Genomic DNA, 13175 nt, shown 5'->3' with positions numbered 1-13175 from the left:
TTTGTCAAGCCATTACAAACAATACATGGATGCAGGGTATATATAGGCTTTGAGTGAGATGTAGTACTAGTAGAGGTAGTAGTAGTAGTAGTAGTAGTTATACATGTGGTAGAAAAGTCAGCTGGTACATGAGAAAAAATGTTACCAAAGCTATGGCTTGGGTAGCACAAAAATAGGTTGGGCAAATGTATATGGTTGGATTTGAGAAGGCCTGTTTAGTGTCCCTCCTCTATTACATAAAAACTTAAGAAAGAAGGAACACTGCAGGAGGCCTGTTGGCCCAAACTGGGCATGTCCTTTTACGTAGTTGCAATTATGTGATGGTAGGGTTTACTATTTTCAGGAGGATTCTCGCTAAGACTTCAGAGATGGTGAAGCTGCCTTTGTTTTGTTTGTGTTAGAAACAGCGATTAATGATGATTCAAGTCGTTTATATCTGCATAAATTAGGTTCTTGCATCACTAGTTGGGCATCCCTGAATTTCATGAGATGACTGGCAAAATTCCGGTGTTGTACGCCTTCTCAAATCCAACCATATACATTTGCCCAACCTATTTTTATGCTACCCAAGCCATAGCTTTTGTAACCTTTTTTCTCATGTACCAGCTGACTTTTCCATCATGTGTATAACTACTGCTACTACCTCCACTAGTACTACACCTCACTCAAAGCCTATATACACCCTCTGTGTCCATGTATTGTTTGTAACGGCTTGACAAAGCTCCTGGAGAGCCACAATAAAATGTCACATTAGTTGCACTTGTGTCCTTTTACTTAACATGTCTCCACTTTGTCTCACACTCACGGCATCATAATGGAACAGGGTGGACTGAAACATCTGAAGTATCAGCTCAAAACTGTGTTAATTGTGAACTGTTCCAGCCATGGTAAGGTCTTTTATTCTTCAAATAATGTGCTACTTAGAAAAATGAAAATATGGGGCTGTATAAATATGTAAAAAAGGAGCACCAGAGGCCAGTCATTAGAGGCACTGATAACATACAACAGATTATTATTACTGTTACCTTCATATTTGAGTGAGAGTCTAGTAACACCTTCTCCTGTACATATTACTAAATTTAAACCTTTCAGGGTCTGTCCCATAGATCTACAGCTTTGAAGCCAGGGTCCAAGCCATAGATCTACGCCAAAATTCTAGCGGCTTCAAATTTAGTGTGAGAAGGCTAGTAGGCCTATATCTAAGAGAATGGGTCTGCATGGTCAGTGTGCACAGTAAACAAAAAATTAGGGCACCTGCAATGCATATGATACAATGGTACCATATGGTACAGTGGTACATCATACAATGGTACCATATGGTATACTACCATATGGTACATTGTACCATATAGTACATTATACCATATGATACATTGTACCATATGGTATATGGTACCATATGGTACAGGGTACAGGGACCCTAATGGAAATAAGTCACTTTGTCTGACTTTTTTGGGTTATCCAGGGTTCTCCACATGCATGCTGCTATGTATGATAATCTATGTAACTGTATCTGTGTATACCTGAATAAACTTACAATGCCACGTGCGCTCGGGTAAGTAAGTTTATTCAGGTATACACAAAAACAGTTACATAGATTATCATACAGAGCAGCATATATCTAAAGATCCTTGGATAACCCAAAAAACTCAGTGACTTATTTCCACTGGGGTCCCTGTATCTGTACCATATGGTACAATGTACCATATAGTACCCTATACCATATGCAATTCCAAGGGGATTGAGTACATCCCATGGCCCTACACCTGGAATAGACAGTGAAAGTGATGATGTGGCTACAATTGGGATGGATAGACCACATGTGTCAGTAGGTGATGGTGGTGCCACGAGCATGCAGCATGCAAGCGTGCAGCACGTGGCACCAGCCCAGACTGGGACCCAAGCCGCTGACTCAGCAATTCCAGGACAAAGCGCATCGTCATCCACTGGTGGAAGGAGACAACTATGGCTGAAATGTATTTGTTTTTTTGCAACAATAATGCTTATGCCTCATGTCTATAAGCATAATATAAAATCATACTGATCTGCAGATGAGTATGACACCACTGTGCATGACACCTTGTTTCAAAGACTTTCACAGACTGTTGCAGTTCATATATTTACATATGTCCAGTGACTGTACATATGTAAATATATAATAGAACATTACTAATTAACAACTTTTTGCATGTTTTTTTGTAAACAATTATTGTAAACAAAATAACGATGAAAATATTAGTGCAGTTATTGTGTTGAATACAACGAGTGTACATACATACATTATGCACTATACTTGTCTCACAGGCCACAAACGTTACGTGGAAAAAACAAGATTAGAAAAGAAAAGAAAAAAAGTAACAAAAAAGTAAAATAAAAAAAATGCGACTTTACGGAAGTCGCCGATGTTGCCGCCACCCCGTCACTGAGGGTTAACTTCAGGCCTCTATATCTTGGAAAGTACTGATCGGAAAGTTTTTTGTTTTATTACCTATAGAAAATGTTACCTTTAATTTTGTAATAAAATTTTTATTTATTTTTTTTAAATTCTTGGACCCTGGCTGTCACAATGAGATTTGGCATCTGGACCCTGAAAGGGTTGAAAAAAGAGAAACTTTTTTTTTTGGGTCACCCTGCCTTGGTGGGATACAACCAGTGTGTTGAAAGAAGAGGAAAGATCTTTATATTCATGGGAAAGTGATGAAAGTGTAAGGGTCACACAGCATTTTGGAAACTGGAGGTTAAGCAGGTTTACCTGAAATATGGTAGAGCAGTCCCAATTCCTCAGATCAAGAGCTCTTCACTAGCATCAAGACACAACCTCTCCTTCCTCCAATGATAAAGTAACAGAAGAAAGAACATAAGAAACACTTATCAACATAAGAGTCAAGTTGTAAACTTTACAAAGTGCAAGAATACTCTGGGTGAGAGACCAGGCTGAGATCACCTGACAGATGACTGAGCCTCCATCCTGCCTTGTGCTGAATGATCCACATGGGTTTAGCACTTCATGAAATAAATTCTAAAAACACTTAGTTATTCAGTTATTTTTAACATAAAAAATTGTTAACATCATTATTAATTCACTGCCATCATTAAATTTTTTTAACTATCATAACAGTCTACTACTACCCTCACAAACCAGCTGCTCTCAAGACTAATATACAGTACTGTACTGTCATAATACAAATATCACAAACAAAACAATTGTATGGTAAATAGGGCCATTCCAAACCATATCCATAATCTGTAGATTATAAATCACAGCAAATTTCAAAGAAAAGAAAATTCTCACTATTTAGGCACAAAGAGTATACCTGGAGTATACAGGTATAAAAGTATACAGAGAGGGTGATTATTCTCTACTTTCAACATAGTGCTTATGAACATGAAGACAAAATTATAAAAATTTATTAAAGATTAAGTAATGTTTCTAACTTCTCATTTGCAAGATAATTTGGCTAATAATAAAAAGAGCCATAAAAACTATATATCTACATCCCTTTAACACTATTTTCTTGGCTAACATATTTCTTGTGACGGCTCTTGATGTCAGCGTCTCTGGAGGAGCAACGTCCACGGAGCACCATTCCCTGGCATTCAGAGAGGTGAATTTTGTGTGTAGCGATGTCTTCAGCAGACATCAACTGGATGAGGAACATCCGGCGGACACGGTCACTGGTGTTATCATACGAGCCATGCACCAGAAGGTATGAGAAGATTACAATCTGTTGGCAGAAAGCACATGATTTGTAAACCCTTTAAACACCATTCAATTCACTTTAGGCTAGCTTTAATAGTCTCTAGAACCCATCAAGGAACATGAAATAAATTATGTTGCCTCTGGTCTATTAAATCTTTAACTGTGTCTGAAGTATTAGTATGCAGGTGCTGGTACTGTGTCCGATGTATTAGTAAGCAGGTGCTGGTACTGTGTCTAATGTGCTAGTACACACCATTTTTTGTCCTAGGAAAGGATGAAGGGAGGGAGTAAAAGAGGTTTTGAATGCAAGGGGCTTGAACATGCATGCCAGCAGGCATGTGTGAGCGTGCTAGATAGGAGTGAATGGAGTTGAATGGTTTTTGGGACCTGACGAGCAGTTGGAGTGTGAACAGGGTAATATTTTGTGAAAGGATTCAGGGAAAGAGGTTAGCCGGACTTGAATCCTGGAGGTGGGAAGTATAATACCTACACTTTAGAGAAGGGGTTTGGGATATTGGCTGTTTGGAGTGACATCTACACTCTCATATCTGGGCACCTCTGCAAAGAAATTGATTATGTGTGAATGATGGTGAAAGTGTTTCTTTCTTTTTTGGGTCACCCTGTCTTGGTGGGAGATGGCCGGTGCATTGGAAAAAAAAATAGTACTAAAGATTTTTATTACAGTTCTAAATAAACAATGTAACATGCATACAGTAATGAAAAAGATCATTTTTATTTCAAAAAACAGTTGAACAATGTAGTTTTGCAGTTTTATCTTTTTAGCATTAAATATCATTTTGTAACACCTGCCTACCTCTAATGCCTCATTTAGTGTTGGATACACACTCATTACAAAGTCACAAGCATCTTCTACTTTTGCAATTAACTTTGATAGTTCATCCAATATGAATTCTTTTGTTGGTGCGGCATTTTCTTCCTGATTTTCCTCCGTTTCATTGTATAAACATTCTGATCAATTTCCACAAGTGTTACAGCATCAAGGTCATTGGAATGCAAGTCAATACATTGATGCACATTTTTATAATCCAATGCTTCTAATCAGAGTTGATCTTTCCCAAGCTGCACAATGTTTTCACAAACAGTTTCAACATAGGATTCAAAACTGGCAAAGTCATTGGAACAATGATGTAAAAGAAATTACCAAACAGCTCTCATGTTGCTCAAAGCTGCTGCAAGACATAATTCACTTGTTTTCAATTGCATTTCGGATATTGTAACCTTTCTAAAACTGGCTTAAACTTATGGCATTTTTTCCCATTGCTACTTTTATGGCTTGTGCAAAGGTACATCTTAACCCTTTGACTGTTTCGGCTGTATATATATACATCTTACGAGCTAATGTTTTCGATGAACAGTGGTCCCTCGATAATCGTAGTTCTCGGGAATCGTAGATTTCGAAAATCATAGGGATATTTTCGTATAAACATGGGCTCGCTAATCGTAGGTTGACTCGCGAATAGTAGGTCGTCCGGGACACGTACCCATGGTGTGAGCCGGGGCGGCCTCCCTACCCAGCCAGTGTGGCATTGTTTACCAGTGAGCGAAGGTCCCCTCATGTGCTCCTATGAAATATTTCATAATATTCCACTCATTTTAGTGCTTGCAAGTACTAAATAAGCTACCATGGCTCCAAAGAAAGCTCTTAGTGCCAAGCCTGTGGTAAAGAAAGTGAGAAATATGATTGAATTTAAGAAAAACATCATTGAACAATATGAAAGTGGCGTAAGTGCGGCCGAACTGGCCAGGATGTATAAGAAACCCTACACAACCATATGTTCCATCGTGGCCAAGAAAGAGGAAATCAAGGACGCTGTTGCTGCAAAGGGGGTAAATATGCTGACAAAAATGAGATCACCAGTACTCGAAGATGTTGAGAAGTTATTATTGGTGTGGATAAATGAGAAACAATTAGCAGGAGATACTCTTATGACTTCGATTATTTGTGAAAAGGCTAGGCAGTTGCACAACGATCTGGTAAAGAAATTGCCTGCAACGAGTACTGATATTTGTGAATTTAAGGCCAGCAAAGGTTGGTTTGAGAGATTTAAGAGCCGTAGTGGCATACACAGTGTGGTAGGCATGGTGAGGCTGCCAGTTCGGACCACAAAGCGGCTGAAAATTATGTGCATGAATTCAAGGAGTACATAGAGGCTGAAGGACTGAAACCTGAACAAGTGTTCAATTGTGACAAAACAGGCCTCTTTTGGAAGAAAATGCCAAAGAGGACCTTCATTACACAGGAGGAAAAGGCAATGCCAGGACACAAGCCTATGAAAGACAGGCTGACGCTCGTGTTCTGTGCTAATGCTAGTGGGGATTTCAAAGTGAAGCCATTACTAGTGTACCATTCTGAAATCCCAGAGTGTTCAGGAAAAACAATGTTATGAAGAGTAAATTGTGTGTGTTTTGGAAATCTAATAGTAAGGCATGGGTTACGAGGGAAATTTTCGTCGAGTGGTTCAATGAAGTGTTTGGCCCTAGTGTGAAGAATTACCTCCAGGAAAAGAAATTGGATCTCAAATGCCTCCTAGTAATGGACAATGCACCTGCTCACCCTCCAAACTTGGATGACCTAATTTTCGAGGAGTTTGGGTTCATCACAGTAAAGTTCTTGCCCCCAAATACCACTCCTCTCCTCCAGCCCATGGACCAGCAGGTCATTGCAAACTTTAAAAAACTCTACACCAAAGCAATGTTTCAAAGGTGCTTGACTGTGACCACAGACACTTGCTTGACCCTAAGAGAATTTTGGAGAGAACACTTCAGCATCCTCCATTGCATAACCCTTATAGGTACGGCTTGGAAGGGAGTGACTACCAGGACTTTGAACTCTGCTTGGAGAAAATTGTGGCCAGATTGTGTCGACAAGAGGGATTTTGAAGGGTTTGGGACTGACCCTGATGAGCCTATGTTTGTTGTTAAATCAATTGTGGCACTGGGGAGTTCCATGGGGTTGGATGTGAGTTTGGAGGATGTGGAAGAGTTGGTGGAAGACCACAACGAAGAGCTCACCACTGAGGAGCTGCAAGAGCTTCAGCAGGAACAGTAACAGATTGCAGCTCAGAATCTTGCTGCAGAGGAGGAGGAAGAGAGATGGAAGAAGGTGCCTTCTTCAGAAATTCAAGAGATTTTTGCTATGTGGGGTAAGATGGAAAGATTTATGGAGAAACATCACCCTGACAAGGCTGTTGCAAGCCATGTTGGGAACATGTACAGTGACAAAGTCTTGGGCCATTTTAGGGAAGTGTTAAAAAGACACCAGAAACAGAGCTCTCTCCACAGTTATTTTGCGAGACAGGACTCCAGTGACTCTCAAGCTGGTCCTAGTGGCATTAAGAAACAGAGAAGAGAAGCAACCCCAGAAAAGCAATTGATACCTGCAGTGTTGCTGGAAGGGGATTCCCCTTCCAAACTGTAAACAATCCAATCTCTCTCCTCCTCCAGTCTCCCATACACTAAGAATCTCCAATAAAGGTAAGTGTTATGCTGTTAATGTTTCATTCATCATTTCCCATTGTATTGTTTATGTACTACATGTATATTTCATGTAAAAATTTTTTTTGTTTTAATACTTCTGGGTGTCAGGAATGGATTAATTGTATTTACATTATTTCTTATAGGGAAAATTGATTCGCAAATCGTAGATTTCGATAATAGTAGCAACTCCAGGAACGGATTAACTACGATAAACGAGGGACCACTGTATTATTATGCCAAAATTCTAGCGGCTTCAAATCAAGCGGGAGAAAACTGGTAGGCCTATATGTAAGTAAGTAAGTCAAGTTTATTTCTTTGTAAAGGTTACAATGTGTAATTACAATTTTGATTTGCTAAGTACAAAGATAGCCGCTATCATGCCGAGGCATTTTGGGCAGACTAATCCTAGTACAGGTCTGCCATCACAAATCCGGCAATCAGTTATTCGGTTCCTTCAGTTATTTTGCACTAATTTTTGCTAGCATAATTTCAAATTTCCAGGGTCGCCACACCAACCTGCTGGTACTGTTTGGTGGTGCTACTTGCTGCTTAAGTCATTCTAATTTCTTTTTCTCCATTTGTTATAACCTGCTTACTTTTAGCCCTAGGCATGGTTCCAATGAATAAAAGAAATGCTTCTCGTTGTGTAAAGCACCTACACAGTACATTGTCCATTAAAGATAAGGTGGCTTTGAAGCCACTGTCGGTTGCCATGAGCTCAGTCTCGTGATGCAGGAGAATATGCTCTTTTATTACGCTAATATCAACACTACAGCTTATTGCCTATCATAATTGATCTAATATAAGATAATAAACAATATAAATAACATGTTAAATACCCCAGAATGAATAATACAGTGGACCCCCAGTTTGCGATGGCATCGGTATCCGATAAATCCGGTATTCGATACATTTTAATGCAAAAATTTTGCCTCGGTTCCTGTTAAAAAACCCACCATACGCGATTCGTCCGAGACGTGTCCACGTGTGGCCCAGTGTTTCCAAGCCAGCCAGTGTGCTCGCATCTAAGGATACATTTGGTACATTCGATATTATCCCAGTGTTTTTGGTGCTTGTTTCTGCAAAATAAGTCACCATGGGCCCCAAGAAAGCTTCTAGTGCCAACCCTGTGGTAAAAAGGGTGAGAATTAGTATGGAAATTAAGAAAGATTTTGAAGGGTTTGGGGCTAACCCTGAGGAGCCTATGCCAGTTGTGGAATCCATTGTGCCTACTTCAAAAATTAAGGAAATGTGTGCAAAGTGGGTTGAACTGCAAACCTTTATGGATGAAAACCACCCTAACACAGCTATTGCAAGCCATGCTGGTGACTATTACAATGACGATGTTGTGGCCCATTTTAGACAAATCGTAAAGGAATGGGAGGTACAGAGCTCTATGGACAGGTTTGTTGCGCAACAGAGGTCCAGTGACTCTCAAGCTGGTCCTAGTGGCATTAAAAGAAGAAGGGAAGTAACCCTGGAAAAGGACTTGCTACTTCAAGTCCTAATGGAAGGGGATTCCCCTTCTAAACAATACGTTCGACACTCTCCCCTCCTCCCATCCCATCAATCATCACCAGATCTTCATTAAAGGTAAGTGTCATGTATTCTATTGTTAGCAGAGTACTACAAACTGTGCATGTCTTCTTCAGTTTGTGTGCATTAAACTTAATATTTCATGTGGTAAATTTTTTTTTTCATACTTTTGGGTGTCTCTAATTTGATTTCCATTATTTCTTATGGGGAAAATTGATTTGCTTTTCAATAATTTTGGTTTACGATGAGCTCTCAGGAACGGATTAATATCGCAAACCGGGGGTCCACTGTATTTGGCATAATACCGAGCAGTTCAACAGAGGTATGAAGAGGATATGGGATACAAGTACCATTCTCCTATCCCTGTCTTGGGGGCTTATATTAGAGAAAACGGAGTATAGCACAGGGCTAACTGTGATATACACTCGTACTGCACCATAAACCTTGAACATAAAAGTTATTTTCTCTATATAGATTATCACACAGCAGCATATGTGTAGAGAACCTAGGATAACCCAAAAAGTCAGACAACGTTGCTTATTTCTAGTACCTGGCTTGGGTTAACCATATATGATTTTTGGTAAATATTCGATTCCCAGCCAGGCTAGAAACACTGGGCGTGTTTCTTTACACCTGATGTCTATGTTCACCTATCAGTAAATGGGTACCTGGGTGTTAGTCGACTGGTGTGGGTGTTATCCTGGGACACTGGCCTAATTTTCTTGAAATACTCTGCGTAACAAGCGGCTTTCTATATAGTAGTATGTCACTGATGTCAGCTAGGCCTGTGTACCATGTACATGTACGTGTAGTAAATAAAGATATTATTATTATTATTATTATTATTATTATTATTATTATTATTATTATTATTATTATTATTTTTATTATTATTATTATTATTATTGTTATTTTCTCAATTGTTTGTTGGGTTATCTTATTGAAACTTGGGCAATGTATGATGGAAAGATACTTCATAACGTACACCAAAAATGAAAGAAATCAGACCATAAATAGCGGAGTTCACTTCTCAGCCATTAGCGGCTGCTTAGCGGTATATTTTTGTATGGTTTTTATGGTTGTATTCTTGTTTTTTCGTTCTCATTTGATAGAATGAAAGATATATTACAGAAACAGATATGATTTTGATTGCTTTCATGACGAAAAGTAACTTGAAATTGAGCTCACAATAGCGAGAATGTTCTTTTCTTTAGTGAAGCTCAAGAGTAAACAAATGGCGTCACAGTCCAATACCTGTCCGCCTGCCAGTCCAAATTCCAATACGGAGTCAAGAATGGGTTGACATTATTTATACAATTACTACAATAATGCAGCAGTCTGCATAACAGTAAATCTTCTATTTTTTTGTGAATAAAAATTCCAAATGGAGCCATTACTAATAAACAGAGAAAATGTTATTTTAGTGCCAGGAATGTCTGCATTGTTTATTCTAAACCCTATTTTGAAATTGGCATCTGCTGAAATTTGTGTGAAATTTGCCAAATTGCCAATTTCTGACCACTATATTGGGTGGTTGAAGTAAATGAATGGGTGGTTTCTTGTACTCAGTCAACAGATTAGAAGTAAGTAAATAAGTAAGTTTATTCAGCAATACACAAATACAGTTACATAGATTATCATACATGGCATATGTATAGAGAACCTAGGATAACCCCAAAAAAGCCAGACAAAGTGACTTATTTCCAGTACCTGGCTTGGGCTTGCCATATATGATTTTTGGTAAATATTTTTTTTCTCAGTTGTTTGTTGGGCTGTATTATTGAAACTTGGGCGATGTATGATGGAAAGATGCTTCTTAACGTACAACAAAAATAAAAAAGACGGACGATAAATAAGGGAGTTCACTTCTCGGCCATTAGCCACCTCTTTGCGGTATATTTTTGTATGGTTTTTATGGTTGTAGTCTCGTTTTTTTGGTCTCATTTGATAGAATGGAAGATATATTACAGAAATAGATATGATTTTGATTGCTTTCATGATGAAAAGTACCTTGAAATTGAGCTCAAAGTAGCGGAAATGTTTGATTTTTGCCGATGTTCAATGAACTTTGTGTAAGTCAAGTTGGTTAATTTTAATAAGTGTATTCTAACCTAACCACTCCGTAATCTGACTAACTCAGTAATCCGGCACACCACAGGTCCCAGTGATGCCGGATTTGTGATGGAAGACCTGTACATAGTAACTAATTAAAACTAGATAAGATAATAGTACATAGTAACTATACTTAAACCTAGACAAGAAGAAGTGGTTAACTGTTTTACAATCTTATTTAAACTTAATACAAATGAGAGGTAGTAAGGTGGAGTAGGGTTCAGTAAAATAATCTTGAGATTGCACACAAAATCTACCTTACAAGTAATGGTTCAGGTGGTAATATTTTATGGATTGGCAGAATTAAAAGCCAGGAGGTCACATAATAAAACTGATTAGCAGATGTTTTGGTTGATTTGGTTAATATTGAAAGATAAGATGATTTTATGGATTGGCAGAATTAAGAGCCTAGAGGTCACATAATAAAGCTAGTTAGCAGATGCTTTGGTTGATTTGGTTAATATTGAGAGATAAGATGATTTTTTAGCAGTCCTAAATTTAAATGTTGTCAGGGGATCCTTGACCTGTTCTGGTAGCAAGTTCTAGATCATCGGTCCCTTTATGTCCAAACGTAGATCTATGTTTGCTTGCGAAGCGCTCCGAACGTAGGTCTGTTTTTTTTAACGTTCTTTCTTATGGAGAAAATCAAGGTCAGAGTGCTATGCACGCAAACATAAATCTACATTTGGACAGTTTAACCCTTTGACTATTTTGGTCACATATATACGTCTTACGAGCCAGTGTTTCGGACATACAGTGGACCCCCGGTTTACGATCAGCTCCCAATGCGACCAATTATGTAAGTGTATTTATGTAAGTGCGTCTGTATGTGTATGTTTAGGGGTCTGAAATGGACTAATCTAATTCACAATATCCCTTATGGGAACAAATTCGGTCAGTACTGGCACCTGAACATACTTCTGGAATGAAATAATATCGTAAACCGGGGGTCCACTGTATACAGTATATACTCAATAATTCTAGCGGCTTCAAATCAAGCAGAAGAAAGCTGGTAGGCCCACATGTGAGAGAATGTGTCTGTGTGGTCAGTGTACACCACATAAAATCCTGCAGCACACAGTGCATAATGAGAAAAAAAAACTCTGACCGTTTTTTTTTTTTAAACGCCGACTTTGAGGAGTATTTTCGTATAGTATTTATCGTTGTATTCTTGTTTTCATGGTCTCAGGTGATAAAATGGAAAACATATTGCAGAAATAGAGATGATTTTGATTAGTTTCATGATGAAAACGACCTTGAAATTGAGCTCAAAGTAGCGGAAATGTTCGATTTTTACCAATGTCCAAGAGTAAGCAAATCACACCACACGTCCAATACACGTCAACTGGAGAGTCTGATATTCTTTCACTAGTGCACTGATATTATTTATATCATTTTTACAACAATGCAGTAGTTTGCATAACAGTAAATTTTGTATTTTTTTGTATGAATACAAATTCAAAATAGAAAGCAATAGTAATAAAAGAGGAGCCTAGAGACGTGAGTAATGAACAGAGGAAATGTTTTTTTAGTTCCAAAAATGTCTATATTGTTTATTCTGGACCCTATTTTGAAATTGGCATCTCTTTTAATTTGCGTGAAATTGGCCAAATTGCCAATTTCTGACCACTTTATTGGGTAGTTCAAATCGGTAAATGGGGGGCTTCTTGTACTCAATTGATAGAAAAAATGGAGTTCTAAAGAAATAGCTATGAGTTTGGTCAAATGGAACAACGCAATTGGCCAAAAACAGGGCTCAAAGTTGGCGAAATCGCCAATGCGTATATGTCGCCGAGCCCGCTAACTTTGCGGGAGTGTAATTCCGTGAGTTTTCGACCAAATTTCGTACTTTTGGTGTCATTACCATCGGGAAAAGATTCTCTATCATTTCATAAGAAAAAATAATTTTTTTTTTTTCCAAAAATTTTGCAACATAGAATAGAATGACAGTTTCAGAAAGGGGCTTGCGACAGTCAAAGGGCTAAGGGTTAAATAGCACCTTATGTGTCTTAAGTAATTGGGAATCAATTATTGTTATTCACTAATAGGTAAGAAAATATTGGTTAAAATTAGTATTAAAGTTAAAAATGTATGAGGTACTGGGTATAAGATTCAATGAGAATTTTACTCTTTAGCACTTAGTTTAGTATCTTAAGGGTGAATTCTACTATACTACAGCACTGTACATGGTTGATGTTATGTTGAGATATGACTTAATGAGGTTCAGTCAAACCAGTGAATGATAATTTTACCATGATAATGCCATCATGAGTAAAGCACTGTTTCATTGTTGCATTGTTATCACGCTTAAGTTTTTGAAGTCCGTAAA

The 13175-nt window shown here is 38.2% G+C and overlaps 2 protein-coding genes across 7 annotated transcripts in view; both read right to left on the bottom strand.

Annotated features, from left to right (window-relative positions):
• Positions 1–13175, bottom strand: part of LOC138854784 (uncharacterized) — a 338965-nt gene that overhangs the window by 158261 nt on the left and 167529 nt on the right. The gene's annotated exons all lie outside the window — the stretch shown is intronic.
• LOC128701821 (phytanoyl-CoA dioxygenase, peroxisomal) overlaps positions 1967–13175 on the bottom strand; it is a 193197-nt gene continuing 181988 nt past the window's right edge. For all 6 annotated transcript variants that reach the window (XM_070099843.1, XM_070099846.1, XM_070099841.1 and 3 more), the window contains one exon: positions 1967–3725. In XM_070099843.1, coding sequence (XP_069955944.1) covers positions 3492–3725 — 234 coding nt within the window. In that variant the 3' untranslated portion in view covers positions 1967–3491. The remainder of the gene's footprint in view (positions 3726–13175) is intronic.

This window comes from Cherax quadricarinatus, chromosome 69 (genome assembly GCF_038502225.1).
Source record: "Cherax quadricarinatus isolate ZL_2023a chromosome 69, ASM3850222v1, whole genome shotgun sequence".
In the NCBI taxonomy this organism is placed as follows: domain Eukaryota; kingdom Metazoa; phylum Arthropoda; class Malacostraca; order Decapoda; family Parastacidae; genus Cherax; species Cherax quadricarinatus.
This window is presented reverse-complemented; position numbering and strand designations above follow the sequence as displayed.